The following is a 26,664-nucleotide window of genomic DNA, read 5'->3' on the forward strand; positions in this document are numbered from 1 at the left end:
CTGTCCTGCACACACGGGAGAGAAGAGACAGGCCGGTGGCGCTCGGGAACCCCCGGCGAGGGGGCCTGGGGGTGGGCACAGTCTCTGGCCCCGGCCGACGCCCTCAGCAGACGGGCCGGCGGAGCCCTCGGGGCTCCAAGCACGCACGGCCTTGCTGGACGGTCCCGGGCGGAGGGAAACCAGCGACCGTCCGGGACGGAATGAAACAGACTCTGAGGCCGGACACGGTTCCCAGTGGCCAGCAGGGCGCTGTCCGGAGACACCGTCCCCTCCTCGCCCCCGCCCAGGGCCAGCACACCAGGAGCAATGGGGCCGTGGAGGTTTGCCGATGACCATCGAGCTACTCTTGAGTGGGTGAAAATGATGGACAAGGGGGTCCCGGGGCGGCTCAAGTCACCTCAGCCAGGCTGCCCCACCGCCGACCACGAGGACCCCAGTCTGCTCTCCCTGGAGCCTCAGCCCCGGCCTGGGCGCGAGTGTGTCTCCTGCTGGGTGCTGCAGCCTCCAGCAGTGCTCGAGAGTGCTCCGGGGGTCTGCGCACGGGCCCACCCAGAGGCCAGGCGGGACCTTCTGAAAGGCCTTGGGCGCCCTGTGTGGGGCCTGCTCTCTCCCGGCCCCCGCTTTCCCTCGGGGGTCAGGCGGGCCGGGGGACCTGGAGGGAGCCGGTTCTTCCACTTGGGGGTGGGGCCAGCCCAGCAGCACACAGGGCTACTCCCAGCTCAGTGCTCAGTGGCCGCTCCTGGGGGGAGGGGCGGAACAATCTGCAGTGCCAGCGGCTGCCTCTGTGCTGGCCCCCCCAAGGCAAGGACCCTAACCCCTGGGCTCTCCCAGCCCGGAACACTCATTTCTGACCACTGCCGTGTCCCCAGCTGTGCCATCTCCCCCTCCCCAAAGGCGCCCGCTCTGCTCCTGCCACTCTGCAAACGCTGCCGGGGGGACACGTGACTCTCCGGTCACTGACGGGGAACAGGAGTGCCTGCACCTCACAGGCGCACGGCAGGTCCCGAGAGGGAACCTCTGCGTGCTCCCCGCAGGGCTCACGGTCCGTCCTGCATGTGTGTGCACAGACACACGAAGATGCGTACACACAGACACACGTGTGCACACACAAACATGCACTCATATGCACGCACATGCATGCACAGCACACATAGTCACATGCACACACCTGTGCACGTGCACACATGCACTTTCATGTACACATGCGTGCACACGCACAACACACCCACAAGCACAGGCATGTACACACATGTGCTTACACCTTCCTGGACATGGTTTTGGAAACTGTCTCTGTTTCAGAGTCTCTGGAGGACAGGCAGCCCCCGGGGAACTCGTCCCGTCGCGCTGCCTCAGGGGACACGGCCCGAAGGCTCCATCTCCTCCTCAGCACCGCTCTGGGGCAGGGACGGCCTGGGTCCCTTTGAGGGGCTCGGACAGGGAGGCAGGGGCTCAGAAGCTTCTCCACACGCCGAACGTCTCCCAGGCAACACGGAGGCAGGCGGGCTGGGAGGGGCCTGAGGACCCCCGTGCGAGGCTGGCAGGCGGGCCTTCTGGGCGGCCTTTTGGGCCTTGTGGCTGCCCAGGGGCTCAGAGCTTTGGTGGGTGGCGGCAGACTGCAGGCGGGCAGCAGGCTGGGCAGCGCGCGGAGGGCAGGGGGGAGGGTCTCTGTGCACGGCCTGCAGGGCCCGGGCAGCGCGCCGGTGGGAGGCTCCTCATGCCTCACTCGAACTGGAGATGCCTCCGGGCCCAGGGGAGCTGCCCCCTCGGCCCGCGCTGCAGGACGGGCCCTGGGCACCACCTCATGGACCGACAGACGCTTTGGCAGCCAGCACCGGCCCCGGATGTTCTCAGGGTCCGCCCGAGCTTGTGTGTGCCCAGGGCCGGGCTCAGAGACGGGGAGCGGGGCCCTGCGTGGCCGGAGAGAACGAGGGGGCTCGGGGCAGTCTGGGGGACCCCCGGGGACGGGGAGCTCCACTCAGTCTCCAAGCCTCTCCGGCCATGGGCGGGTGTGCCAGACCCACCCTGGCCTGCCCGGCGCTTCCTTTGCGACCTGCTGCTCCGGGCCCCCACGGCAGGAAGGGGCAGGAAATGAGAGGGGCACCCCTGGGGCCCGCAGCCGTCAGGGCTGTGGGGTAACGGGGCCGGCTGCCTGGCACGGCCGCGGCCGGGGCCAAGCCCGGAGCCTGGGAGACTCGGAGGTGATGTCAGCCCAAGCACCTGCCTTCCGCGGGCTCTGCCAGCTGGCACGGGCAGAGGCGGGAGAGCGGCGGGAGGGGCTGGCACAGGGAGCGTGCGGGGAGGGGAAGGGAGACCCGGAGCCCACCCGGGGGGCGGCCTGGACATGGCCCGGAGCCCTGAGCCGGGCAGGGGTGCCCAGGGGTCCTCTCCGGCCCGTGCTGGCCAGGAGCCCCTGAGCCCCCAGACCCCCCCCTTCTGCCCTGGTCAGCCACAGGGGACACGGGGGATGCCTGGATGCCGGAAGGAGGGGGCCGGGCTTCCCTGACACTTGGTCCTCTGTGGCCCCGGAGAGCCGCTGGTGTCTCCCGCCCAGCCCCCGAGGGGAGACTCCTACTCTCAGTGCTCACCACTGTGGGCTTCCCGGAGGAGGCAGAGAAGCGGGAAGTGCCGGGCGGGGGGCCTGGCCTAGAGGTGCCGCCCCTCGGTGGCTTCACTGGGGCAACTCCGCGGGTTCCCAGGTTCTGGGCCCTGGTCAGTCCCCCGCACTGCCAGAGTGACCCGCTCACGGCTGACCTGATCCTCTGAGCCGCGGCTGTGACGGGGGGGGAGAGGGGAGGCGAGACCACGAGGCATCACCCACAGACAGACAGACAGACAGACGACGGAGGCCCAGCTCTCAGTCTGAGCTCGCCTCCCCCCGCTCCCGGAGCTGGCGGAGACCTCGTGCCCTCGAACCCGGCCTCTGAATCCGGACAGGAGACGCCAGAGGCCACGACCTTCATCTTCTGCGCCAACATCTGCCCCTCGGCTCCGGCAAAGCCCACGGCCTCGCCCAGGCCCGCAGCCCGCGCTGCCACCCACAGCAGCTGCGCCCAGAGGCCCAGGGCTCAGCCACCCGCTGCCGCTCGTCAGGACGGCGGGTGCCGGGGGCGTCTGTGCTCAGGGGGTCCGGCCGGGCCAGGCGGGTCCACCCACACCCGGCCCTGCCCTCTGCCTCGGGGGGGGGGGGGGAGCCCTGCCACCCTCTGCAGACTCCAGCCTGTGGCCGGAATCCTCACTGGGCAGCCACGGAAACGGCCACCGGACACTGTCCCCAGTGCCCTGGGGGCAGGTGTGGCTGGCGCCAGTCCCTGTGCCACCCGGCTGTTCCCGGCACGGCGACTCTGCGGCAGCTCCGGCCCCCACGGCCCCAGACCGCGCCTCACCAGAGACGACGGCAGCCCTGGCGGCTTCTGCCCTGGAAACAAACGCCTCCACCGAGGACGTGCCGGCCGGCCTGAGTCTGCGCGGGCATCGGGGGTGCCTCCGGCCCCGATCCCGGCCCCCCAAGGCTGTGCCCGCGCCCCGCTGCAGTTACAGACAGGCTCCCAGGCAGCGGCCCGTCTGGACTCTTCGTCCACAGCGGCCCTTGGCGGAGCCCTTCTCTGTCCTGCCCTCCCCCCGTCCCTGTCCTTACCAGCCACCAGCCACCCTCAAGGACAGTGCCCCGTGTGAACGTCCACGGGACAGGACCGCAGCTACATGCCTGCCCACGGGACAGGACCGCCAGCTACATGCCTGCCCATGGGACAGGACCGCCAGCTACATGCCTGTCCATGAAAAGGGGCTGCCAGCTATATGCCTGCCCACAGAATGGGGCCACCAGCTACACGCCTGTTCATGGAACAGGATCATCAGATACATGCCTGCCCACGGAATAGGACCACCAGCTACATGCCTGCCCACGGGACAGGACCACCAGCTACATGCCTGTGCATGGAATGGCACTGCCAGCTACATGCCTGCCCACAGAACAGGACAGACAGCTACACACCGGCTCCCACCAAAGCAAACGTTCTCTGCTGAGCGGGCACTGAGGAGGAAGTGGACGCGGGTGCTGCCATGGGAGGCGTTGGCACCCTAACAAGCTAGCGGCCCTGCACAGGGCAGCGGCCCCTTCCACAGCGCCCCCGCCAGCCCCGGCCCCGCCTTCCCCTCCAGCCAGGGAGCCTCTCGAGGGGCCCCGAGAGACCTTCGGTCCTGCTACTGCTTCTCCCGGCAGCTCAGAAGCGCGTCTCAGGGGCAGGGAGATGCCAGCCTTCGCCCCGCACCTCTCCCTGTGCGAGAGCATCTTCACGGGGATCCAGAAAGCGACTCTCCCCGTCACTCCCCTGCTCCCTCCAGCCAGCTCGCAGCTCAGATCAGCTTCAGATCAGCAAAGGAGCACTTGGGTGGAGAGTCACAAAGCGTTCATAGTAAGTCAAACAGGTGGGGCGAGTACTAGCAGCCAGAGCACTCCTCCGAAGGCAAGGGCAAGGAAACCCCACCGAGATGTAAGAATGTTCCTTGCCAGGGCCGGACCCAACCTGGCGGACGGGGCAAGGCAGCGCTCCGGCCTGGGGGCTGTCACTACTCTGACTTCTCTAAAGGGAACGTCCGTGAATCTCCAGCTGCCGTGATGTGTAGATCCGGCCAGGCCTACTAGCGTGTACTAGTCTGAGAGGAAGTCTTTCCGCTGAGCCACAGGGAGCTGAGGTTTACTGGGTTACTCCCATCACAGTGTTCCCATTGCTCTGTGTTTACCTGTAACTTCTTTCTCTGTGCTCTGTTGACGTGTAAATAGTGCTTTTCTCCTTGAGTCCTTTGCATAGTTCAGAGCAATGTCCTTTTCGTATGGACGCAGGAAGACAAGGCTGTGCTTTTGTAACCTGGGAGCTAACGGACTCTGAATGATATTCACGCCTGGGCATCTGTCCTCTCAGCTTAAGCCCCACTTGCCCTTACTTCCTAGCACCCCAAAAGCAGGGTCCCGAGAGAGACTGAAGGGACCCAGGGCAAGCTGGGATATACCCTGGCATCAAAATGGGCCAGGCCAAAGCACCATAATACTTAACTATAAGTTAAGAGCATGGTCATGGACAAATTCTGTCATGATCTTTCCTAACCCTTGCAGGAGTAGGACCCTGCAAGGGTTAGGAAAGATTAATCTGGCCTGAGCACTGTAGTCTGAGTCTGTGGCAAGATGTCCTCAGGACAGTCACCCTGTTACAAGCTTAATGTATCTCTTACTGTGTCCATACAAAATGACTAAAATTAAGGAGCAGAATTAAGACGTTAATTAAGATGTTAACTAAGTCATTGGACTAAGGAGAGGAGAAGCCCCCGTAGGTGGTATTTCAGCCCTTGAGCCTGAACGGTGGTCAGGGAGGGCTTCTGACCTATAGATTGTGCCACCGGACAGGGCGTGGTGCCTGCCCCCAATGCGGGGGAGTTGGAGAGACCAGAGAGAGAGCAGGGCAGGAGGAAGGAGTGCGGGGAGACGAGCAAGGGGCACGGAGGGAGAGGAATGTAGGGGGAGGATGCAGGAGCAGGCGCGGGCACGCGGGGAGACGAGAGATGCGGCTTCGAGAGGGAGCGCGGAGCGGGGAGATGAGCAGGAGAGACAGGAGGGGCGGGAGTGAGGGGCCGTGAGACTAGGCCGTGTTGGGGGTTCGGTGAGACCGGAACAGGCGCGTGGGGAGAGTGGACTAAACGGCAACTGACCCCCAAGCGGCCTGGCCCTCGTCTCCTCCTCCGCATGGCATCGGCCGCCCCGGGTGGGGGAGCGGCCGAGTCCCCCAAACTCGGGCAGCGAGAGGGAGAGGCGCCAGGAGATTACACAGAAGCCCACCCTGGGTGTCGGCATAGTCAGCCCTCCCCGCACAGACCCCTGGACACAGTGCTCTCGGCATGCTTGTCCTGATGCTGTGTGTCCTTAGGCATCATCGAGCCTTGTGCTAAGTTTATTCACCGTCAAACACCAGGACCGCACGGTGCTTCAGCGGCTGTCTCTGCCCGTGACACTGCCCGTGACACTGCCTGTGCTGGGCCCGGAGGAGGATTAATATTTTGCTCTTTTGCACTAGGTTTTGTGATTCGAAGAGACCATGAGAAAGGTCACCTTATGCCAGAGCTGTAGAATCGACCGAGTTCTTTCCGCCAACGGTTAGCACGCACGGAGCTCCCTCCCTGGGGGCACTGATCCTCGCTTCTGCCCGGGGCCTCCACGCCCCCGTTCAGTGCCGGAGAGGAGCCGGCTCCGGGCTCTTGGGCCGGCCTGCAGTGACCGTTTTTGTATTCTCTGATCAGCAAGAGCCAAAGCACTTCCCCAGTTTCACGCTGGCACACGGACATTGCTTCCTGGCTTGAGACACATAATTAACCGGAGAACGAGCTCTCGAACAGCTAAACCGACAGTCTATAAACGACCCCACTGCGGTGCAGATGCAGACTGGAAGTAGGAGAGAACAGGGACTCTGTGTTTTACGGCGAGGCTACCCGCAAGCAGCTGGCAAGGCTGATTGTTTCCTCCTTTCAGAGCTGATGAACACACACGGGCAGCAGTTCTCCGTGTCAAGTACTTGTGTGCCAAACCAGCTCGTGTCCCCGAGGGTGCTCCACTTGAGCGTGGCCCCCAGTTAGGCCTCACACTTCCCTAGCCCTCCCGGGGACCCCTGGAGTCCAGGAAGCCAGGGGGTCCCTCCAGAGAGAAGGGCACAGTGGCAGCCAACACAGCTGCCAAGCTCCAGAAGAAGGACCCCGCTTCACTGCCCTGCAGAGACCACCTCAGAGCGCAAGCGGCCCGCTTCCGTGCAGCGGAGAAGTCGGGGAAGAAGTTGCGGAGACACGACCAGAGACTGGTTGTTAGGCCGGGGCGCACACCCACGTTTGCGAAAGGTGTTGCTGCGAGGAGAGAGTAAACACGGGGACCCCCGAGTCCCAGCCAGGGGCTGTCCTAAACACAGATCGCTCAGAGAGAGGACAAGGATGTCCCCAGGTGCCTTTAAGACAGACCCCGTGAGTCACGTTCCCTCTGCATGAGCCCTTAGCACCTGTGGCCCGCCAGGGGCGCGTGGCAGGTGCCGGCCCTGCACGCGGCTGACCAGGGCTCGTGCCCAGCACCACACACGGCCCACCAAGGCCAGCAGGAGTGAGCCCTGAGTGCAGGCGGGACTCAGCCCCGAGACGCTGCGCCCGGAACACTCACGCCGGGAGGTCCCAGCACCAGAGCCACGGAGACCCCACAGAGAACCACTCTCTGCCCTGCTCCAGCCCACAGACGCTTCCAGGCCTGGCATCAGGCGTCCCTCGGCGCTGGCCAGACATACACCAACACCGAACCCCCAGAGACTTTTACATTCTCAAACCTGCAGACATGAGCCGCCAACACCCCCATCAGGGCTGCAGGGGGCAGGAGGGGGTGGGCCCAGCCCTGGGGTGCCGGGATTCTTGCTGAGCCCCCGAAGGGCCCACCCGCATGGCACTGGGCAGCCAGTGATGGGCTGGAGGGACCACAGACGAGACGGCCAGTGAAAGGGGGGGCACGCACCCAGGGACGCCACGAGGGGGACAGTGAGATGGCGCCCCTGGCCCAAGTGACCAGCCATGCCCAGGACGGACTGGGTGGCTCCAGCCGCCTGCCGGGCCACGGGAGCCGGGGCTGACAGCCTTGGGCGCCTCCTCCTCCTCCTCCTCCCGCTCCTCTCGGCCCAGCACCCAGTGGGTGTCTGACACACGCTCAGAGTAAGAAGGATAAAGAGAGGGGGAAGGAGGGACGAGAATGGGAAACCACCACAACCCTGGGAAGCCAGTAACCTAGAGGCGATTTACCAAGTAAATTTTTCGGGCTCAACTTTGCACAAAGTTCTGGGCAGGGGACCGAGTGCTTGGCTCTCCACAGAGGGCCCAGAGGTCTGCGCGGGTACCCGCTGCCCCCGAGGGCACCGGAGCCCTGTGAGAGGGAAGGCGGGACGCCCACGGCTGCGCATCTCTCACTCACAGAGCTCCAGCAGAATCTGCCATGCGACCCGTTCCTGCCCGAGCCAGGACGGAACCCGAGTTCCACACGAGGCCGAAGCCCCCCGTCGGGCGAGCCCGAGAAGCTCCGGGTGACCAGACGCAGACAGCCACGAAGGCGCCGGAACCGTCCACGGCAGACGGAACCGGCAGGTAAACGCCCTGAGAAACAGCACGGGGGTCTCCCTCTGCGGCCAGGGTCCTAGTCCCACACTCCAGCCTCTGCTCCCGTCTCAGAACTCAGCTGCCGACTCTGCCATGCCCGCCGGCGGTCACCCAGCACGACGACACTTTAGCCTTACTACGTGCCAGCAGGTTGTAGACACGTCCAAATACCACCTTCCTACTGACAGAGCGTCCCCACGTCGCTGAACTCACGACGCTCCTCACGGCATTCGGACAAAGGACGGCCCTCACCGTTTCTCAGGGAAGGAAGCCGAGTCTTAGAGGAAATAACCGTCGGGCAGGGAGATGGTTCCCTGATTCCGCATCGTCCCGAGCACTGAGCCAGGAGTCCCCCCAAACCACCAGGTATTATCCTACCAACCAACCGAACAAAGAAAAAACCGCACGCAAATTATCCAGATCCATAAAATCAGATGAGCACTGGAGAGCGAGTACAAGCGGGGATGGTGCTTGCCTACACGCGGCTGACCTGGATTTGATCCCCGTCCCCCTCTAAGGTTCTCTGAGCCCGCCAGCAGTGAGCCCTGAGCGCAGAGCCAGGAGTAAGCCCTGAGCACTGCTGGGTGTGGCCCTGGAACCGAAACAAGCAAATGTAAAGTCAGAAAGGGAGGTTCTAAATGAGATATTTTTCAGTCCCAAGAATGATGTTTCTTTCTATAACACTGAAATAAAGTCGCAGACTTGAGGAATTATTTTTCATATGGGTGTATATATATATATATATCGTTTGCCTTCCATGTGGCTGACCCAGGTTTGATTCCTCCATCCCTCTCAGAGAGCCCGGCAAGCTACCGAGAGTATCCCGCTCGCATGGCACAGCCTGGCAAGCTACTCATGGCATATTCGATATGCCAAAAACAGTAACAACAAGTCTCACAATGGAGATGTTACTGGTGCCCACTCGAGCAAATTGAAGAACAACGGAACGGGACGACAGTGCTACAGTGCTACTATATATATATACACATATATATATGTATTTGTGTGTGTATACATTGACACTTTATTTATTTATATATTTGTATATATTTACATATATATTTGCATATATATATATATACCTCTCGAAGAGCCTGGCAAGCTACCGAGAGTATCCTTCCCGCACGGCAGAGCCTGGCAAGCTCCCCGTGGTGTATTCGATATGCCAAAAACAGTAATGGTAGATCTCATTCCCCTGACCCTGAACTGACCCTGAAAAAGCCTCCGATCATTGGGAAAGACGAGTAAGGAGAGGCTGCTAACATCTCAGGGCTGGGAGGAGTAGAGACGTTACTGGTGCCCGCTCGAGTAAATCGACGAACAACGGGATGACAGTGATACAGTGATACAGTGATGCATTTAAAAAAAAAACTATATTTGATATTTTTTACAGGTATCAAATACTAAGGCTTTTGAAAATAGTGAGTGTTGGGGGGGCTAGAGTGATAGTAAAAGGGCAGAGCCCTTGCCTGGCATGGCCTGACTGAGATTCTATCCCCAGCACCCCATATGGGGACCCTAAGCCCAGCGGGGGTGATCCCTAAATACAGAGGCAGGAGTAAACCCTGAACACTCCCAAAACCAAATAAATAAATAAAACAGCAGATCAGTCAAGATAGTGCCACACGCAAATTAAAAAAAAATAGGTATTATTTGTAACTCTAACGATAGTTTCTAAAGAAAATTAATGAGGGTTTGTCAGGAGGATGGCAGTTTGCAATGCTATATGGGGTGTGATTTCAATAGGGCCAGGGACGGCACTGTCTAGTAGACATTTATAATTACCAATAAAAGATGTTTAAAGAAAGCTCCCGGAGATAAGCGCAGGTAAGGTTTTCACATAATAATCTCATCTGGAAATTGCGCCTGTCACTAGGAACACAAATTGACACAGACGCATGAAAAATAACTGGGTGAAAGAGCCTTCGTGCTTCTGTAACGAATATCTGAGGAGCCTCAGTTCTGTCCGTTCTGCTCAAAGACTTTCACCCATCATCTTCTCTGTCCATCAAGACAGTTTTGTTGTTGCTGCCGTTTGGGGGGCACATCTGGCTTTCAGGCAGGGATGAGTCCTGGCCGTGTTTGGGGAACCCTACAGTGTGTTAGGAATTGAACCCCGGTCAGCCACGTGCCAGGCAGGCACCCTGCCCACTGTACTATCTCTCTGACCCCCACCAAGGCATACGTTTAGGGCCCCCAGCACTTGCCTGAGCACCCCAGCCCTGCAGGTCCCAATCACCAAATCGCCTTTATTTTTAATGTTTACCAGGACATTCCGTATCTGTAAACATTTGTAAAAAGAAAAGAGAGAAAACAAATAAACAAACAAACAAAAACCCACAGGAGCCCATTAAGCACTTGAAACTGTTGTGAGACATTTCAGTCTGTATAACCAGCATCCTTAACACCGCGAGAGACACATTTTTATCACAGAAAGAGAAAACTCAAGGCATGTGTAGCCCACACTGTAAGGAGGACCGGGGCTGCGTTAGAAGAGTATTTGTGAGTATTTATGCCTTCCACCCCCTTCCACGGTTTCCTCTGGGGCTGGGGAGGCGTTCTGTATGCACCGGTGTCCGGCTTGCTCAAGAGTCAGTGTCTTCACGACAGCCCACCGGCGGTCTGGCCGGGCCGGCCTCCAGCCTGAGTCCACAGCGGAAGGAAGCAACCTGTGAGGAACCCTGGAGTGAAGCACCTTGTCCCCCGGGCTGGGGAAAGGACCAGCCCACCTCACCCTGCACGTCAGGACTGGGCAGGGCGTTGCCGCACTTGGCCTTGGGGGCCACAGCCAGCCCGCACCTCCTGTGCCTGCGCAGGGGACACCCGCTCTCCTCCCCGGGACCCGCTGACCCAGAAGCGTAAACGGCGTCACCCTGGGCGGGGCGGGTGCCCTGGCCTCCCGGCCCACTGTCTGGTGTGTGGCGTCATCGGGGATCCTGGGGCTACCGACTACAGCTCACGTCACTCCCGGGGGTAACTGGGAGCAGCCCTGGCAGCCCGCAGTGCCGGGCCTGGGACGTGGCCACGGTGAGCCCAGGAAGGAAGGGTGCTCCGGGCTCGGTCCTGCTGAAGGGGGACTCCCGAGATGCCCGGGACACCGTCCAGCAGCACCCGGCCACTGTTCCACTCCAGAAGGCCTGAGGCCAGCGGGGCGCCGTGTCCACACACCCACCTGCACTACATCACACACGGCAGAGGCGGATGTGGGTCAGGTCCGAAGGTGGACCCAGCAGGGGAGGGGGTCCTGGAACCGCAGGACTGATGCGTGTCCACTTGTGCTCTCCGTGCCTGGGTCAGAGCAGGCCCTTCGAGACACCCTCATGAAGGCACCTATCTTTGGAGTCTCCACAAGAGGGTCCTTTATCTCTTTGTTTTTTTTTTTTTTGTTTGCTTTTTGGGTCACACCTGGAGAGGCTCAGGGTTCCTCCTGGCTCTGCACTCGGGAATTACTCCTGGCGGTACTCAGGGGACCATATGGGATGCTGGGAATCGAACCCGAGTCGGCCACATGCAAGGCCAACGCCCTCCCCGCTGTGCTATCGATCCAGCCCCGAGGGTCCTTTATCTCTTACTGAAAGAAAAGGAAGACTCTCGCTAGCACTGCGGGCTCTACCGGGTGTGGGTATCACGTTGGGTACTTGGCTCTTTCTCCAAAGCAACGTCCTCCTTGGCTGTATGAAATTCCACCGCGGCACGGGACCCGCTCAGGGGACACGGCACTCGGGCTGGAAAGTGCCTCCAAGAGCGTCAGTCCAGCCTCGTCCTTAGACGACTGGGGCTTCCATGTCTGAGTCTCTGGGCGAGTGGGCTGGCGGAGAGAAGATGGAAAGAGAAGGCGGTGCATGGGGGCCTTTGCGCACTCCAGCCAACCCCCACACGCCATCAAGATAGAGGGTGACTGGGGCTGGAGTGACAGCACAGCGGGGAGGGCATTTGCCTTGCACACAGCCGACCCGGGGTCGATTCCCAGCATCCCATATGGTCCCCCGAGCAGCGCCAGGAGTAATTCCTGAGTGCAGAGCCAGGAGTAACCCCTGTGTATTGCTGGGTGTGACCTAAAAAGCAACAAAACAAAACAAACAAACAAACAAAAAAGAAGGTGACTTCCCACTTAACAGGTGCTGAGCGTTATTTCCCGAGAGAGCTTATACCCATGGGAAAAGAATATTCCCGAGAACTACGTAAGAGAAATGACGCCGTGTTAAAATGCTGGTGTGCTGAGGATACTTTGCAGGGGTTGGCGCAGTGGGACAGCGGGGAGGGCGCTGGCCTTGCACGCGGCTGACCTGGGTCAATCCCCGGCACCCCATGTGGTCCCGAGAGCCCACCAGGAGTGGCCCCTGAGTGCAGAGCCAAGAGGCAGCCCTGAGCTCCACCGGCCCCCAAACCAAAACCGAGCAAAGGAAAAGAAGGCTTCTCGTCTCTGAATTGAGAAATGGAAAATGAACGCCTGGGTTTCTCTAACGCGGCGATATTGTTTCTGCCTTTCTCGTGCTTTTACGAAACGAGGCACGAAGGAATCACAGAACAACTCCTAACGAAAGAAATCACGTTCTCTGCTGTTTCTCATCTCGGATGTCAATTTTGATGGAATACGGTCTCCTCTGTTGAGACCAGGACCTTGGAAGTTGATGGGCGGCTTCGGCTCTGGGGAAGCAGGGCTGTGCTCACAGGGTCCACCTCTGAGCCCCCCACACGAGCAGCCATGGCAGGAGCCCGGGGAGTCACTGAGTGCCCAGCCACGGCAGTTTCTCAGGGCCACCTGCTCAGAACAGCCAGTGCAGGGACAGCGAGGAAAGGTCAGTTGTTTCCACCTTCAGACTATTTCCAAGTCTCTTCCTTCCGATTTTGGACATGCATAATTGATTTTTTCTTGCGCCCAGTTCCACATCATGTTCACCTTGACTGATCTTTAATTATCTAACACTCACTAATTAAAACACTCCATTCGTTGATTACTTTTCTATTCCACCCACTGTCTTATGTTTCAACGGAGACCACGCGTGTTCTCGAGGAGATCCACCCATGGGTCACGAGCCTCGGCAGCCTGTTTTCCCTCCTGCACTCCAGTTAGCGTCCCCCGGCTGCCTCTTCCCCGTGAGTCCAACGATCTCTCGGAATTGAACCGGCTTCGGCTAGAGGCCGGCACGTTGCTCGTGCGACGCCCATCCAGCCTTTCTGGCTAAGTCAAGAAGCCAAGAACACCTCGAGGACGGGCTCCTCAGATGGCGAAAGGCCCTTTGCATACGGCAGGGAGGAGTGTCACATCTGGACGCTGCCGAGCAGCGCCTGTGACCTGTGGGGAGTGTTGGGGACAGGACACCTGCAGGGGCTGAGGGCCGGCCCGGGGCGTGTCCTGAGACTGAGCCATGGACGGAGGCCCAGGGCGGGATCAGGAAGACAAGGCCTCAGGTCTCGCGAGGGTATAATGGGCTGAAGACCTTCAGAGTTGGGACCTCTCCGAAAATGAAGTCCTCACCATAGCCTTCGAAGTGCTCCAAAGACACGAGTCTAATCACAATCTCGGGATCAGCCCAGGCCTCACTCTCCCCCACCCCGAAGGCCCGGGAGACAGACCAGCGGCTGAGTCCCTCTGAAAATCAGGAGCCCGAGCCTGCCCGTGGGCCGAGTGGCCAGCCCGGGTCTGTGGTTCTGCGTCGTGGGCTCCCCCGCCCGTTGCCGCGGTGATTCCTCATCTGCTCCCAGGCCTGCAGAGACGCTCTACCAGCCAGGCTGCATTGAGATGATTTTTGAAGCTTCATTTAAAAAGAATAAAGCGCCTGTTGGTGGCTGAAGCAACAGACCCAAACACCGACCCCAAGTCTCTCGTCGCTGGGAGACGCCGGGCCTCGCTGCAGAGTCTGCAGCAGAGAAGCAGTTTCGGCTCAGGTGACGTGGCCGCGAGGCTCTGGGCCCCCGGGCCCGCACTCCGCAATCACACGCCCCTGTCGCATCTGGGAGCGTCCAGGCTGGGCAGGGCCGTGCGGGGCCTGTCCACGGGGCTTCTGTTCCTGCACCGGCGAGGCAGAAACACCGAGAGGACCCTGGCACGGGTCAGCCGTGGGCTGCCGTGGCCAAGCAGGTCCCAGACTTCCCGAGGAAGGGTCTGCTCTGTCCGGGCCTCGGTGGGTTTCGCCTCGTCCAGAGGGCCAAGGCCTCAGGAGACGCAACTCGGACCAGAGCACAAAAGCCAACGTCTCCTCCGACGTGACTGTTCCGTCGGGCCGCGCCGTCGCCCAGAAGCTCTCGTGCAGCACCACAGACACGGGAGCTTCGAGAGCAGGTGGACACTGATCGGCCCTCCCCGGGCCTCAGGGGGCAGGTGGGCAGCTGAGCTGGACCTACAGCTGCGGGCCAGGGAGGCGGGACCCGGGCCACACCCCGGCTTCCTCTGCCCACGAGCCAGCAGCCCCCGACAGGGAGACAGAGCCCTCAGCCCTCGCTCCCACAGGGTCCGCCACGCTGGCAGCTCAAAGACAATACGTCCATTTAGCAGCTTTTCTCTCCGAGGACAAAGTAGGTTTTGTCCTTTAAGTGATTTTCGCTTTTTCAGACTGTGGGTATTGGCCACACCTTGAGATCCTACCGAGAAGGTTCTCAGTGGCTCAGGGGCAGACTTGAGTAGGCCACAGAGCCAGAGCCTGGCGGGGCTGGCGCTCGGGTGGCACGCGGCCTTGCAGACAACATTGGTAACTGCGGAGCGAACTGAAAAGATACTCAAGACGTGTTTTCATGCGCATCGAACACAGGGTGTCGGCTGCTCCCAGGCCAACGTTGGGGCTACTGGCGGCAAAGACCTTGGAGGTAACTGCAACCCCCACACAGGCACAGACGCGGCATGCCGGGTGCAGTGCCCACAGAGGGGCCCACCTGTGTTTCCCAGGGACGCAGATTCACCGCCCTGTCACAGGCTGAGCTGAAAACCAGGGAGACGCGTTTACTGGATTTGTCGATGGCTTCAGGATGCCCAGGACACCGACTGGCCTTTAGCGCCCTGAGACCCCTGTTGGAAACAGAGCCTCCACCTGGTGTCTCCTGCAAACTTCCGGGGAAACGTAGACAAATCCCCACTTAGTTATTCAGAAACTGTTTCCCTGCCAGGAAACAGCTGGCGTGTGGGCCGCCCTGGGCCTTGCGATCCTGGGGACAGTGACCACCGTCTCCAGGGGAGACGGGGCCACACCTCGGCCTGTGGGAGTTCCCGAGGAGAGTTGCCGCCGCGCCCGGCCGACGGAGCCCCGCTTGGGGAAGGTCTGCGCGAGCTGAGGTCGGGGCTTCTGCGGGGTGAACCGTGGCTGGGGTCACCCCAGCAGGCCCCGCCCACGCCCGGCCCCCAGCGGAACCCGGGCTTCCCGCAGGCCGAGACCAGGCTGGCCCGGCCACCGTCCCACCGCCTGCTCCCGAACCCCCTGCAGTGCTCCAGGAGCCTCGAGCCCACCCGTCAGCCCCTCCTCGGCCCTAAGCCAGACGTGCCTGGGCCTGGCCTCTCGGTCAGGTGCCAGCGGGGAGCAAGAGCCTCACTCCACCCCGGCCCCGCCCCGGCCCCGCCCCCGGCCCCGCCCCCGACCCCGCCCCCCGCGCCCGTCTCCAGCCCACACTGTGGCTCTGCGGGACACAGCCACTGTGGCATCTCGTGGGGGGGCTGTTCTCCCCACTGGATGGGTGCGCTGACCCCCGGGCAGCATCCGGGACTTGCTCCTGGCTCTGAGCTCGGGCCCCTCCTGGTGGGCTTGAGGGCACTGGGGGCTGCTGGGGCGGGACTGGGGGCGGGAGGGAGGGGTGCACACTCCAGAGGCGCGAGGCCGAGGACAGCACAGAGCCTCCTGCTGGGGGGGCGGGTCTGCTGCGCCCCCGGACAGGCCCCCCCCCCGCATGGGCCCCCGGAAGCAGGGGCCAGGCCTCCGGGGCCCCTTGCGTCCCTGCCCGCTGCTGGGCGCGTCTGCCTGGCTAAGGGCGCAGCTGAGAGATGCGGGTCTCTCCTACGCCTCCCCTGCGGGCCGGCGCTGGGCCGGCGCAGAGGCTCAGCCCTGTCTCTGGCCCTCTGCCCGCCCCTCGGCCCTTCCCCCTCTGCTCTGCCTGCCCCTTCCTTCCGCTCAGCACCCAGCCCTTCTCGGCTCTCCCGGTCCTTCCTGTGCACACCTGGCCCCGTCTGTCCCTCCTCTTCCCCACAGTGCTCTTCCCGTCACCCCTGCCGCTGGGGGTGTCTCCCCCCGACCTGCCCCGGGTCCTTGTCTCTCTTTCCTCCCTTCCACCTTCCTTAAGCCAAAACCCAAACACGTGCACACGCGCACACACACACACACACACACGCCCCAAGCGGAAAGGCTCGTCTGAAGACCCGTGTCGGGATTTCAGCGTGGAATGTCTCCGCGTGCAGCCGTCCCCTGGCGCTGCTGCGGTGCGGCTGTGCCCTCAGACTCGGGTCACGGAAACTGGACTTGTGTCAGCTTCTCCCTTTCCCTGCTAAGTAACGGCGGGGAGGGAGGAGTCCTTTGTTGACGGGGAACAGTTGGAGGCCTCCGCTAAAGGTCACAGTTTACGATATTTATAAGCACAGGGCCACGGAGTTTACTCCCAACAGACCGAGAAGTCGCCAGCAAAGGTTATAAAAGAAAAGGCGTTTGCCAGAAAGGAAGCCAGCTGGGAGGACAGGCGTGCCGGGGCGGGCCGAGGCGTCCCCAGATGTGAAGCAGAACTTTGGGGGCGGCTGTTCCAGACTCTGAGGCGAGTGGGGCGAGCCGAGGGGCCCCGGAATGAGTCCCCGCCGCCAGCGACCTCAGGCCCGGGAAGGGGACCTCCGAGGCGAGGGGACGCTCAGGCCAAGGGAACGCGCAGCCTGGCACGTCCCTGCCAGGGGCTCCCGTCACTGACACAGGCCCACGGAGAAGCTGCTGTCCCAGGCCTGGGGACGCTCTGCTCACGTCAGCCGTGTGAGGGCGGTCAACGCTCCGCCCCGCCAGAGACAGAGCAAAGGCCCGGCTGCCCTGCTCTCGGGGTGGCGCGGACACGTGCTGGGGCCCAGCGCCGTGAGGGTCGGGTGACGAGTGGGCGCAGCACACAGCGGGCGGCTGAGTCCTGGGCCCACCCCTAGTACTGTGCGCCCCAAAGACAGCCGTTCCCTTGTCCGGAACACGGGAACAGCCATCACCAGTAGGTTCTGACGGTAAATCCAGTGAGCATCATAAGGGAAACACTCACCCGTCATCACCTCATCCGCACCACCAGCCAACCTCGCCAGCACCGCTACCACAGCCACACCCACCCCGGCAGGACCCACGACATCACCACCATCACCACCAGCATCAGCACCAACACTGCCATCACCACCACCCCAGCCACAGCCCCACCACCGTCATCACCATCACCATCACGACCATCACCATCACGGCCACCACCATTATCACCACCACCGTCATCACTAACATCACCTCCACCATCACCATCACCTCCACCACCATCACCATCACCTCCATCACCACCACCATCACCTCCACCATCACCATCACCTCCACCATCACCATCACCTCCACCATCACCATCACCTCCACCACCACCATCACCATCACCACCATCACCTCCACCATCACCATCACCTCCACCATCACCACCATCACCTCCACCATCACCATCACCTTTACCACCATCACCTCCACCATCACCACCATCACCACCACCACCACCATCACCATCATCACCATCACCATCGCCATTGCCATCACCTCCTTGCCTCCATCATCATCATCACCTTCATCACCTCCATCACCACCACCATCACCTCCACCACCATCACCATCGCTAATACCACCACCACTGTCCTCACCACAGCCACCCCTGCCACACCACCCTCGCCACCACCACTTCTGCCGTCCTTGCCGCCAGGCCAGGGCACTGCCTCGGGGGGAGCCACCTGCTGAAGCCACAGGCCAGCAGGAGGCAGCCGCGTTCCCACGGGGGTGGCCCCGGCAGCACCTCCTGTGCCCCCTGTGTCTGCAGAAGCCTGGCCTGGACGTGGCCCTGGTTCCTCGAGTCGGCAGGGTCCTGACCAGGGGCTCCGGTCCTGCTTGCCCGAGCCCAAGCCACCAGCGTCCCGGGCGATTCCTCCCCCTGCCCCCCCACCCTGCACGGAGCCCCCCGATTGTCCTGGCCTCTGGAGTCCAGCCTGCTGGGGGTGGGGGCCCCGTTCTGGTTCTGGCTCCGCTTTGCCTCCAGCCTCCAGCCTGTCACTGTCACCAGGCTCCCAGCGCCGGTTCCCCCGGGGTGACCCCGCAGAGACACGCCGAGGCAGGAGAAAGTCCCCGCGGGCCGGGCTGGCGGCAGGAAACGAGCGGCCTTGTTTATTTCGCCTGGCTCCGCAGCCAGACAGCTGGACGGGCCTGTCCAGAGCGCGCCGGCCGGCCGGCCAGCCCTGGCAGCTCCTCGGGATTACAGGGCGGCCCCGGGGCCAGGTGGGGGAGCACAGGAGAAAGTTCTTGAATCGGCGCCACGCTGCTGGCCGCCTGCCCTTGCTCTGCTCTCCTGCACTCCCCCTGCAGGGCAGAGGTGCTGTGCTCCCCCTGCAGGGCCCTCACGCCCTCACTGGCCACTTGCCTAGAGCCCCGCGGTCCCCCACCCAGAGGCCCCGAGGGAGGCGGCACCCACATCCCGCCCCGAGGTGCTCCCCTCTGAGGTCTCAGCGCCACTGTGGGTGGACCGGTCACCGCCAGACCCAGAGTCACCAGCCCCAGCCCTGAGGAAGGGCGCGTCCACAGCCTCGCAGGCCACAGCTTCACTCAGACCCCGCCTGGGCTGGCCAGGCCCTCCGGACGGGGCATCACTCCCCACCGCACGCACAGAGCCACGGGGGCGTCCATGGCGGAGGAAAACGGGGAGGAGGGGCTCGGGCTGCTCGAGCGACGGGACAGGGAGTCCCAACCACCCCAGGCCGTGAGGGAGGAGGGCAGGGCTGCCCGGGAAACCCCGGAGGGACAAAGCCACAGAGCGACGAGGAGGGGGCGGGTGGGGCGTCTGCTGCCCTCAAACGCGTCCTTTAGCTGACCGCAGCAAGGCCACACGGCGTGGCGGCGATTCCTCCGGCCCCTGCAGGCGGGGGACACGCGCATAGAGCGAGCGCGAGGCGGAGCTCTCACTCACTTGGCCTTCCAGAAACTTCCTGCGCACCCGCTCCCCCTGCTCCTGGCACCCCGGCTCTCCGCCCCTGTGCTGCGGCGCGTCTCTCTGCCTCCTCTGAGGAGACCCCACTGTTCTAGTCCTCTGGCGATGGAGCTCACAGAGGACCCTCCGAGGGAGCCCCACCCTGAGAGGGGCAAGCTCCGTCGAGGCCGGGCCCTGTCGGGGCCCGTGTCCCGGCCTGACTCCATCTTCCGACGGAAACCCCAGTTCTGCCCATCCTGCAAGAGCCCTGCAGGATGGGGCCGGACTCCATGTCTTCGGGGAACGGGAGTGTCCACGGGAGCCCCAGGTGCCCACTCTGATTCAGGGCCAGCAGACTACGCCCTCCCTTTCTCTAGCAATGGTGAATCGTGAAGTGGGCACTGCTCACGAGGGGGGGGCGGGTGGGGCCCAGAGCGGGCTGGGGTCAGCCCCTGGGGCCCACCCTGGACACTCCGGGGTTGCTAAACTCGGTGTCTCCTCACTAGGACAAAACCGCTGCTCCGACCTCGAGCAGAACCCCAAACTCGACCTGGCAGAGGATGCGTGCTATCTCAACGAGTCCCGTGGCGCTGGGTGGACACGGCCAGCGGCCAGCGGCCAGCTGCAGGGCGTCCAGCCCGCCAGTGGAGAGTACCAAGTTACAAAGGCTTTGGGCTCTGACTTCACCCAATTGTTTATGACGAGTGTACATCCACGAAAACACATGCATTGATTAAAAAAAAGTTGTTGACATTAAGAGTTAACATTTGCACATGACGCATTATCATTTGAGTCTAAGGAAAAAGCACTCGGCTCTTAAAAAAGAGAATCTGCTACATCAGAACGCCTCTAAAATCCTCAGACAATTCCACATAAATCCCTTACATTAGCAGCTTCTGAGCAATTGTGTTTCAGCCTCGTCAGGTGCTAACTGTAGGAGACAAAATTGTACCGTAAAGTAAATCTTGAAGATGTTGGATTTAAGGTAAGATGTGCTAACAGCCTTTCTAATACAACATTCCTTCCCCCCGTGGCTATCTCTATATCTGTTTCCCACTGATTCAGATAATTGTTTATCTGTGCTGATGGCCTTAAGTTTTCTGAGTATTTTTGTTTGCTTTATATATTTATTTTTACAGCTGTCTGCCAGATGAGTGCAGCCAGGACTGAACTGCATCTTAGATGGCTGTGTCTTAGATTTCTATAGGGCAAAAGAAGAATCCTAGTTCTATTGCAGCAAAAACAAATGTTTCTTTCCTTGGAATCTGATAACAATAATAATAATAATAGATGCATAAAACCATATGATACTGAATCTTATGTCTTTTCTAAGTAGTTCTAAAATTATCTAGAAAGTTCCATTCCATTTGCAAAAAATGTGGTAGGCAAATTTAGTATCAAAGAGTTATATTAGTTGAGAGCCTCACATATTAAATTTCCTCAAGCTAACAAAGTTACAGCCATGCTTGAAAATGTAAAAGTTGTTAAAACAAAATCTTGGACAGACCCATTGTTTATTTAATTATGCTGTGGCTAGGAAACTTTAGAAAACCGATTTGCTAAGTGATGTATTACATAAATTTTCCGACTCACACATTCTGTTTTCAGCTCTGCATTTTAAACATGCAATAAATGCTCATAATCTTTTGAACCATCTTCCAAAAAATGATCTTACTGGGCTATAACTAAGTAATTAAATTTGATACATATCCACACTGATTAATTAACCTTAACACTTTCCAGAACAGTCGAGTCAATGCTAGACTCGGTGGGCCAAACAACATTTCGCAAGAATTATTAACACTAAGCTCTCGTCAATAAAGAATGTCATTAGCAGCATTTCAAATTTGTGGATATCACCTACCAAACCACAAATCAAATTAGCATATTTTTCATTTATTTTTTATTAGCTGTTAACATTAGACAGAATTTCCTGTCAGAGTCAAGATTTGCTGAGAGAGCTGGCGTTTCTCCCCGACGGAGCTTATAGAAAACATACGCTGTCAACGGTCTCTCTAATGGGGCTTTGCAGTGCGATTCTAGAATGTTTTGCCTAAAATATGTTCTATTAGAGAATACAAGCACCATCACGAGTATTATTCTCAAATAAACATTTCCATCTTTTAAGAGGCAAAAATGAACTAACTCAACTCATTTATTAAAATCCTAGTGAATAAGAGGCCATTCTTCTATTATAAATTTCAGTGACTGTGTCATCACTAAAAATAAAATCAGAGATAAGAAATCCATCTGGTTCTTGAAGCCAGTAAAGCCGTGATGTACATCTAGTCAGACCGGGTCCTAGTCCTGCTTGGTTAATGGTTTCTGAAAATTAGAACGCCTTTAAATCCAGGATTTTCCAGGAATCTCTTTAAAATATTCAGAAAGAACCATAAATTCTGGCCTCACCCACAACATAAAATAGGCAACGAAGAAGGAAAGATTTCTTTTTAAAATATCTAATAAGCTCAGTGGCATTGCTGGCTTCTCCTGGGTATTGTAGTTTTGAAAAAGTCCTTTCTGGAGAGGAGCTGAGAGATGGGACAAGATATAACTCATTCTCAAACATCCCTTGGGTTGGCTGTATCTAGCTGTTTCACTGCAATGACAAACTCTTGGTCTCCAATCCGTGTGAGTCAGGTGTTAGGAACAACCACCAGAGCAAAAATTATCATGCACAGAAAGAAGAATAAGAGAGAGTTGATATTTTGGATTTTTAGAAACAGGCTTGAAGCCTCAGTACATAGATCAAGGCTAAATTCCATGGATGCAAACAGATATACTTAAGCACTTGATATTTTAAATATCTACAAAGTTCATGAACAGTAAAATTCTATAATGTCAAGGTGAAAAGACTCTGAAATTAAAATGTTTTTTTTTAAGTAGAGTTGAATTTTATTCCACTTATAAACAAAACATTTTGCTGCTTCTAAAACTTTATATGTTAATTCAGCAAATGATACAGGTAGAACGTTTAGAAGCTGGGGACTGAGAATGAAGCCAGAATAATCCCAAGAATACAGAGAATACATGATAATAATTCCACCACTCCTTGCTAAGTTCATAAGAAATAAAAATTTCTAAAGCTAGAATTTGGTGATATTCCTTCCTTTGCAAGAATCATATAAATTTAATGGCACAGTCTGAATGTTATAAATGAAATTTGTCAGGAAAAAAAATCATTTCATCAAAGCACTGTCAATCCCTTCCCCTCCCTACCCCCAGCTTTCTTCCTCTACGCCGTGACCGAAAGATTATTTATTTATGGCTTTATAAAAGTCCTAGACTGCAGAAGGGAAAAGAAAATCTGTCCTCTCAAAAGATCACACAGCCATCGCCTTCAAAGACAGCAAGGTCCAACTCACCCGAGAAAACATCCCAAGTAAAACCACGAACAAAACTAACCACACGACATGATCACACCAAAGGCTGTCCTACGAGTGTGCACAGTACATGAGATACACGTGTACACGCCTTGCCACCTCTAAGATACACCTTCACGTGTCTTACCTTCTCTAAGTGCAACCCTAGGATGATCGGGAGTGTAATAAGAAACTGTTGCTAACACGGGGGTAGACTTGGCTGCCGTGGGGGGTGGGATTGCATCCGGTGCAAAGGCCGTGAGGAAACTCCTTCCTCGGAAAGGCAGACTCCACTGGCTCCTACGCTCCCATCTTTAATAAAAGAAGCACCCAACACCGTGCACGGGGGCCGAGAACATCCTCGGGACCGATGTGACACAGGTGCTCCCCCAAGGACGCGTCCAGAGAAAGAGTCTTGGGGTGTGCGTTGCTGGTTGGTCGGTTTGTGAGACAGATTCCGTGACTGCTCCTTTCTGGGGAAACACGGGAGAGATGGAACAAGCTTTTCTGGGAATCTTTTCCTTCTGTCCAACAACCCTCATTTCTTGTTCATTTTCCTTACGATTTCAGCCAGAGAAATGATATCTTAGAAAATATGTATTTTCCTTGTGTGGTATATATATACGTGTGTATATATATACATATATATGCACAGCAGAGCCTGGCAAGCTTCCCGTGGCATATTCAATATGCCAAAACCAGTCACAATAACAGGTCTCATTCCCCTGACCCTGAAAGAGCCTCCAATCTTTGGGAAAGACGAGTAAGGAGAGGCTGCTAAAATCTCATGGCTGGGAGGAATAGAGACGTTACTGGCGCCCGCTCGAGTAACTTGACAAACAACGGGAGGACAGTGATACAGTGATATATATATATATATAAATATATATAAATACATTTCTTCCCTGGAATTCCAAGCTGCCGGCGGCACCCCCGCCCCCTGCCAATGTGTGGTGGCATTGCAGGCACCAGCTCCCCCTTGCTGCGTCCTGCCAGGCCCAGGGCCAGCGCCTGGCCTGCCGAGAGGACGGGAACCCAGCCCTAGGCAGGGGCATCCCTCTGGCGGGCAGGCGGGGTGGGGGGCAGAGCCCCTGTGATCCCCTTCCGGACAGAACCCGATTCCTGTGCCCTCCCTCCCCGGGCAGGGCCTGAGGAATCTCGCAAGGAGCACCGGAGGGAGGAGAGCCTGGCTGAGGCCCCTCCTCCGTCTGTCACAATAGAACAGGGCGGGGCCGAGTCGCAACCGAGCTGCAGCGTCTCAGCAGGAGCAGAGCCGACAGACCCCGGGTGCTGGGAAGCCCCCCGAGGGCTGGTCCCAGACATCCCCGGCTCGGGCAGCGACCTCAGGGAAGGGCGGCCTGACGTAGCCCGTTCCCGCCAGCCAGGAGGAGAGGAGAAAAGCAAAACTTGCATTCTTCAACCCAAGCCAAGTGGCCTGAGACGCTCGTCCCCGAGCCGCAGTTCCAGAAAGGACCTGACGTGTGTCACCACACAGAGGCCGGCCGAGCCCCTCCCGCCGTCTGACCGAGGAAGGGGCGAGCCCACCCCCACGACGCACGGCCCTCGCGCCCCGCAGAGCACACTTACACGATCTCGTCGTTCTGGAACTCCAGCTCCCCGCAGGAGTCCTCGAAGTCCTCCCCGCCGCCCCGGGCGGTGCCCTCGACGGTCTTGTAGGGCACGATGACGTTCCCGCGGGCGCCCGACGTGCGCAGCACCTTCACCTCCATGACGCCGATGCTCTCGCTCACGTGCGTCACGGGCTCCTCGAAGGTGAAGATGCCGGCGTGGTCGTCGTCGAAGATGGTGACGGTGGCCGTGCAGGGGGAGCCCAGGCAGGCCAGCGCCGACACGTGGTTGGCCTCCAGGACGCCGTCCTCGGGCGCCTCGGCCGACACCTGCACGTTGCTCAGGTGCACCAGGAAGTTCTCGTCCTCCTCGAAGATGTCGTCGTCGATGATGCCCACGCGGATCTCCTTCTGCGTCTCGCCGGGCTTGAAGACCACCGTGCCCTCCGTGAACTCGTAGTCCGAGCCCGCGTTGGCCGTGCCGTCCTCCGTCCGGAAGTCCACGACCACCGTGCTGGTCAGGTCCCCGCCCCGGCGCACGATGGTGAGCGCCACCGTGCCGCAGTTCTCCAGGCACTGGTAGGTGCCCTGCTCGAAGCAGATCCTGCTGATGGGGTCGCCGTCCGTCATGTCCGTGTTGACCTCGTGCATGCTGACCGCCTTGCGCGCCTGGTCGGCCGCGTGCCGCTTGAGGATGTTGCCGGCCCCGGTCATGAGGCGCGTGGCCTGGATGCGGTAGAAGGCGCGGCTCTTCTGCTGCTGGCTCAGCACCTGGTAGTTGGCCAGCTCGATGAGCTGCTCCACCTCCTTGTCCGGGTGCTTCTGCTTGAGCTCCTTCAGGATCCGGGCCATCTCCCGCCGGGCCTCCTCGTCGTCCTGGTCCCGCTCGTCCACCTCCAGCACCAGCGCGCCGTCCAGGAAGTTGTCCACGTGGGAGTTGACCACCTTGCCGTCCATCTCGATCTCTGTCTTGGACGAGGGCCGGTCACCCTCGTGCTCGATGATCATGCCGCGCTGCTTGCCGGCCCGGTACCTCTTGTAGACGTACTTGTAGAACAGGAGGCGCCGGTCGGCCACCCAGGCGAACACCACGCAGATGGGGAAGAAGAAGAAGGTCAGCAGCCCCTCCCACACCTCCACGACGCCCGGCGAGATGACGGACAGGATGATGTAGAGCCAGGTGTAGGCGAAGATGCTCCAGGCGGCCGTCACGAAGAACACGCGCAGGTGCTTGATCTTCCTGGTCTCGCCGTCGGGGACCACGTAGACGCACAGCGCGATGATGATGAACATGTTGAAGGCGGCACTGCCCACGATGGTGCTGGGGCCGAGGTCGCCCGCCGTGAAGTTGTGGCCGCACACCTCGATGACCGAGAGGAGGATCTCGGGGGCGGACGAGCCCAGGGCCATGAGGGTCAGGTTGGACACCGTCTCGTTCCAGATCCGCACGGTGGTCTTGGTGGTCTCCCCGTTGGGCTTCTTGATGGTGATCTCCTTCTCCTGCGACGTGATGACCTCGATGGACGACATGAAGCGGTCGGCGATGATGGACACGCCCAGGAACATGTAGACCATGGCCACGAAGTACACGGTGGCGCGGGCGATCTTGTCCCCGAAGGAGGGGTCCTGCGGCTCCCAGATGGGCAGGATCACCCCCTTCTTGCAGTAGTAGGAGCCCGTGCACTCCGCGGTGCCGTTGCCTTCCCCTTCGGCCTCAGGCTCGGCCTGGAGGTGCTCCACGTGGGAGAAGAGGAGGGCCACGAGGGCCAGCAGGTGAAGCCCGGCCGGCCAGGCGGGCCGCAGGCTGAGCGGCAACATGGCTGCCCCCGAGCAGACCCCCGACGGCGCCGGCCTGCTGGAGAACCAGGGAGAGAGGAAGAAGGACACCGTTAGGGCGATGGAGGCGTGACCCGCAGCAGTGCTCCCGCAGCAGTGCTCCTGCCCCTCGCCCGTCCCGAACCGCCTCCTGCCCCGCTGTCCCGAGACCCCACCCCCTTGGCGGCTGGCCCCCAGTTTAGGACTCCCTTTCTCGGCGCGCGTATTTTCGACGTGAAATCCCCGCCGATTTGCTGGAATCGAGAGCCCGGCGAGGACCTTCTCCTCGGCTGCGCATTCCTACCGGACGCACAACGGTGTGTGAAAACACAACAAGACGGCTGAAGCCTGGGATCATTTTTCTGCTCATCGGCAGACTTTTCATCTTGGGTTTGGGCCAGGGAAACCACCATTTGTGTCACCGAAGCTCTGTCACCGCCGGAAACACCTTTTGGAGACCGAGCAGGGGCCCAGGTGCGAGTCCCACCAACCCCAGCCATCTTGGGCACCACAAAAGGTGTGTGGCTTCTGAGAGCCAGGCACAGGCTCGGAGCACTGTTGGGTGTGGCCCAAAGTTAACAAAACAACCGGCGTCTCTCCCCAGTACAGACTGGACCTGGCTCAAAGCTCAG

At 59.5% G+C, this 26,664-nt stretch overlaps 1 protein-coding gene across 10 annotated transcripts in view; it reads right to left on the minus strand.

The window, feature by feature from the left end:
• SLC8A1 (solute carrier family 8 member A1) overlaps positions 1-26,664 on the minus strand; it is a 158,553-nt gene that overhangs the window by 116,226 nt on the left and 15,663 nt on the right. For 9 of the 10 annotated variants that reach the window (XM_055120348.1, XM_055120351.1, XM_055120350.1 and 6 more), the window contains exon 2: positions 24,237-26,072. In XM_055120348.1, the coding sequence (XP_054976323.1) occupies positions 24,237-26,035 (1,799 nt within the window). In that variant the 5' untranslated portion in view covers positions 26,036-26,072. The remainder of the gene's footprint in view (positions 1-24,236; positions 26,073-26,664) is intronic. The other variant, XM_055120347.1, reaches the window with a different exon arrangement.

Source organism: Sorex araneus, chromosome X (genome assembly GCF_027595985.1).
Source record: "Sorex araneus isolate mSorAra2 chromosome X, mSorAra2.pri, whole genome shotgun sequence".
Classification (NCBI taxonomy): Eukaryota; Metazoa; Chordata; class Mammalia; order Eulipotyphla; family Soricidae; genus Sorex; species Sorex araneus.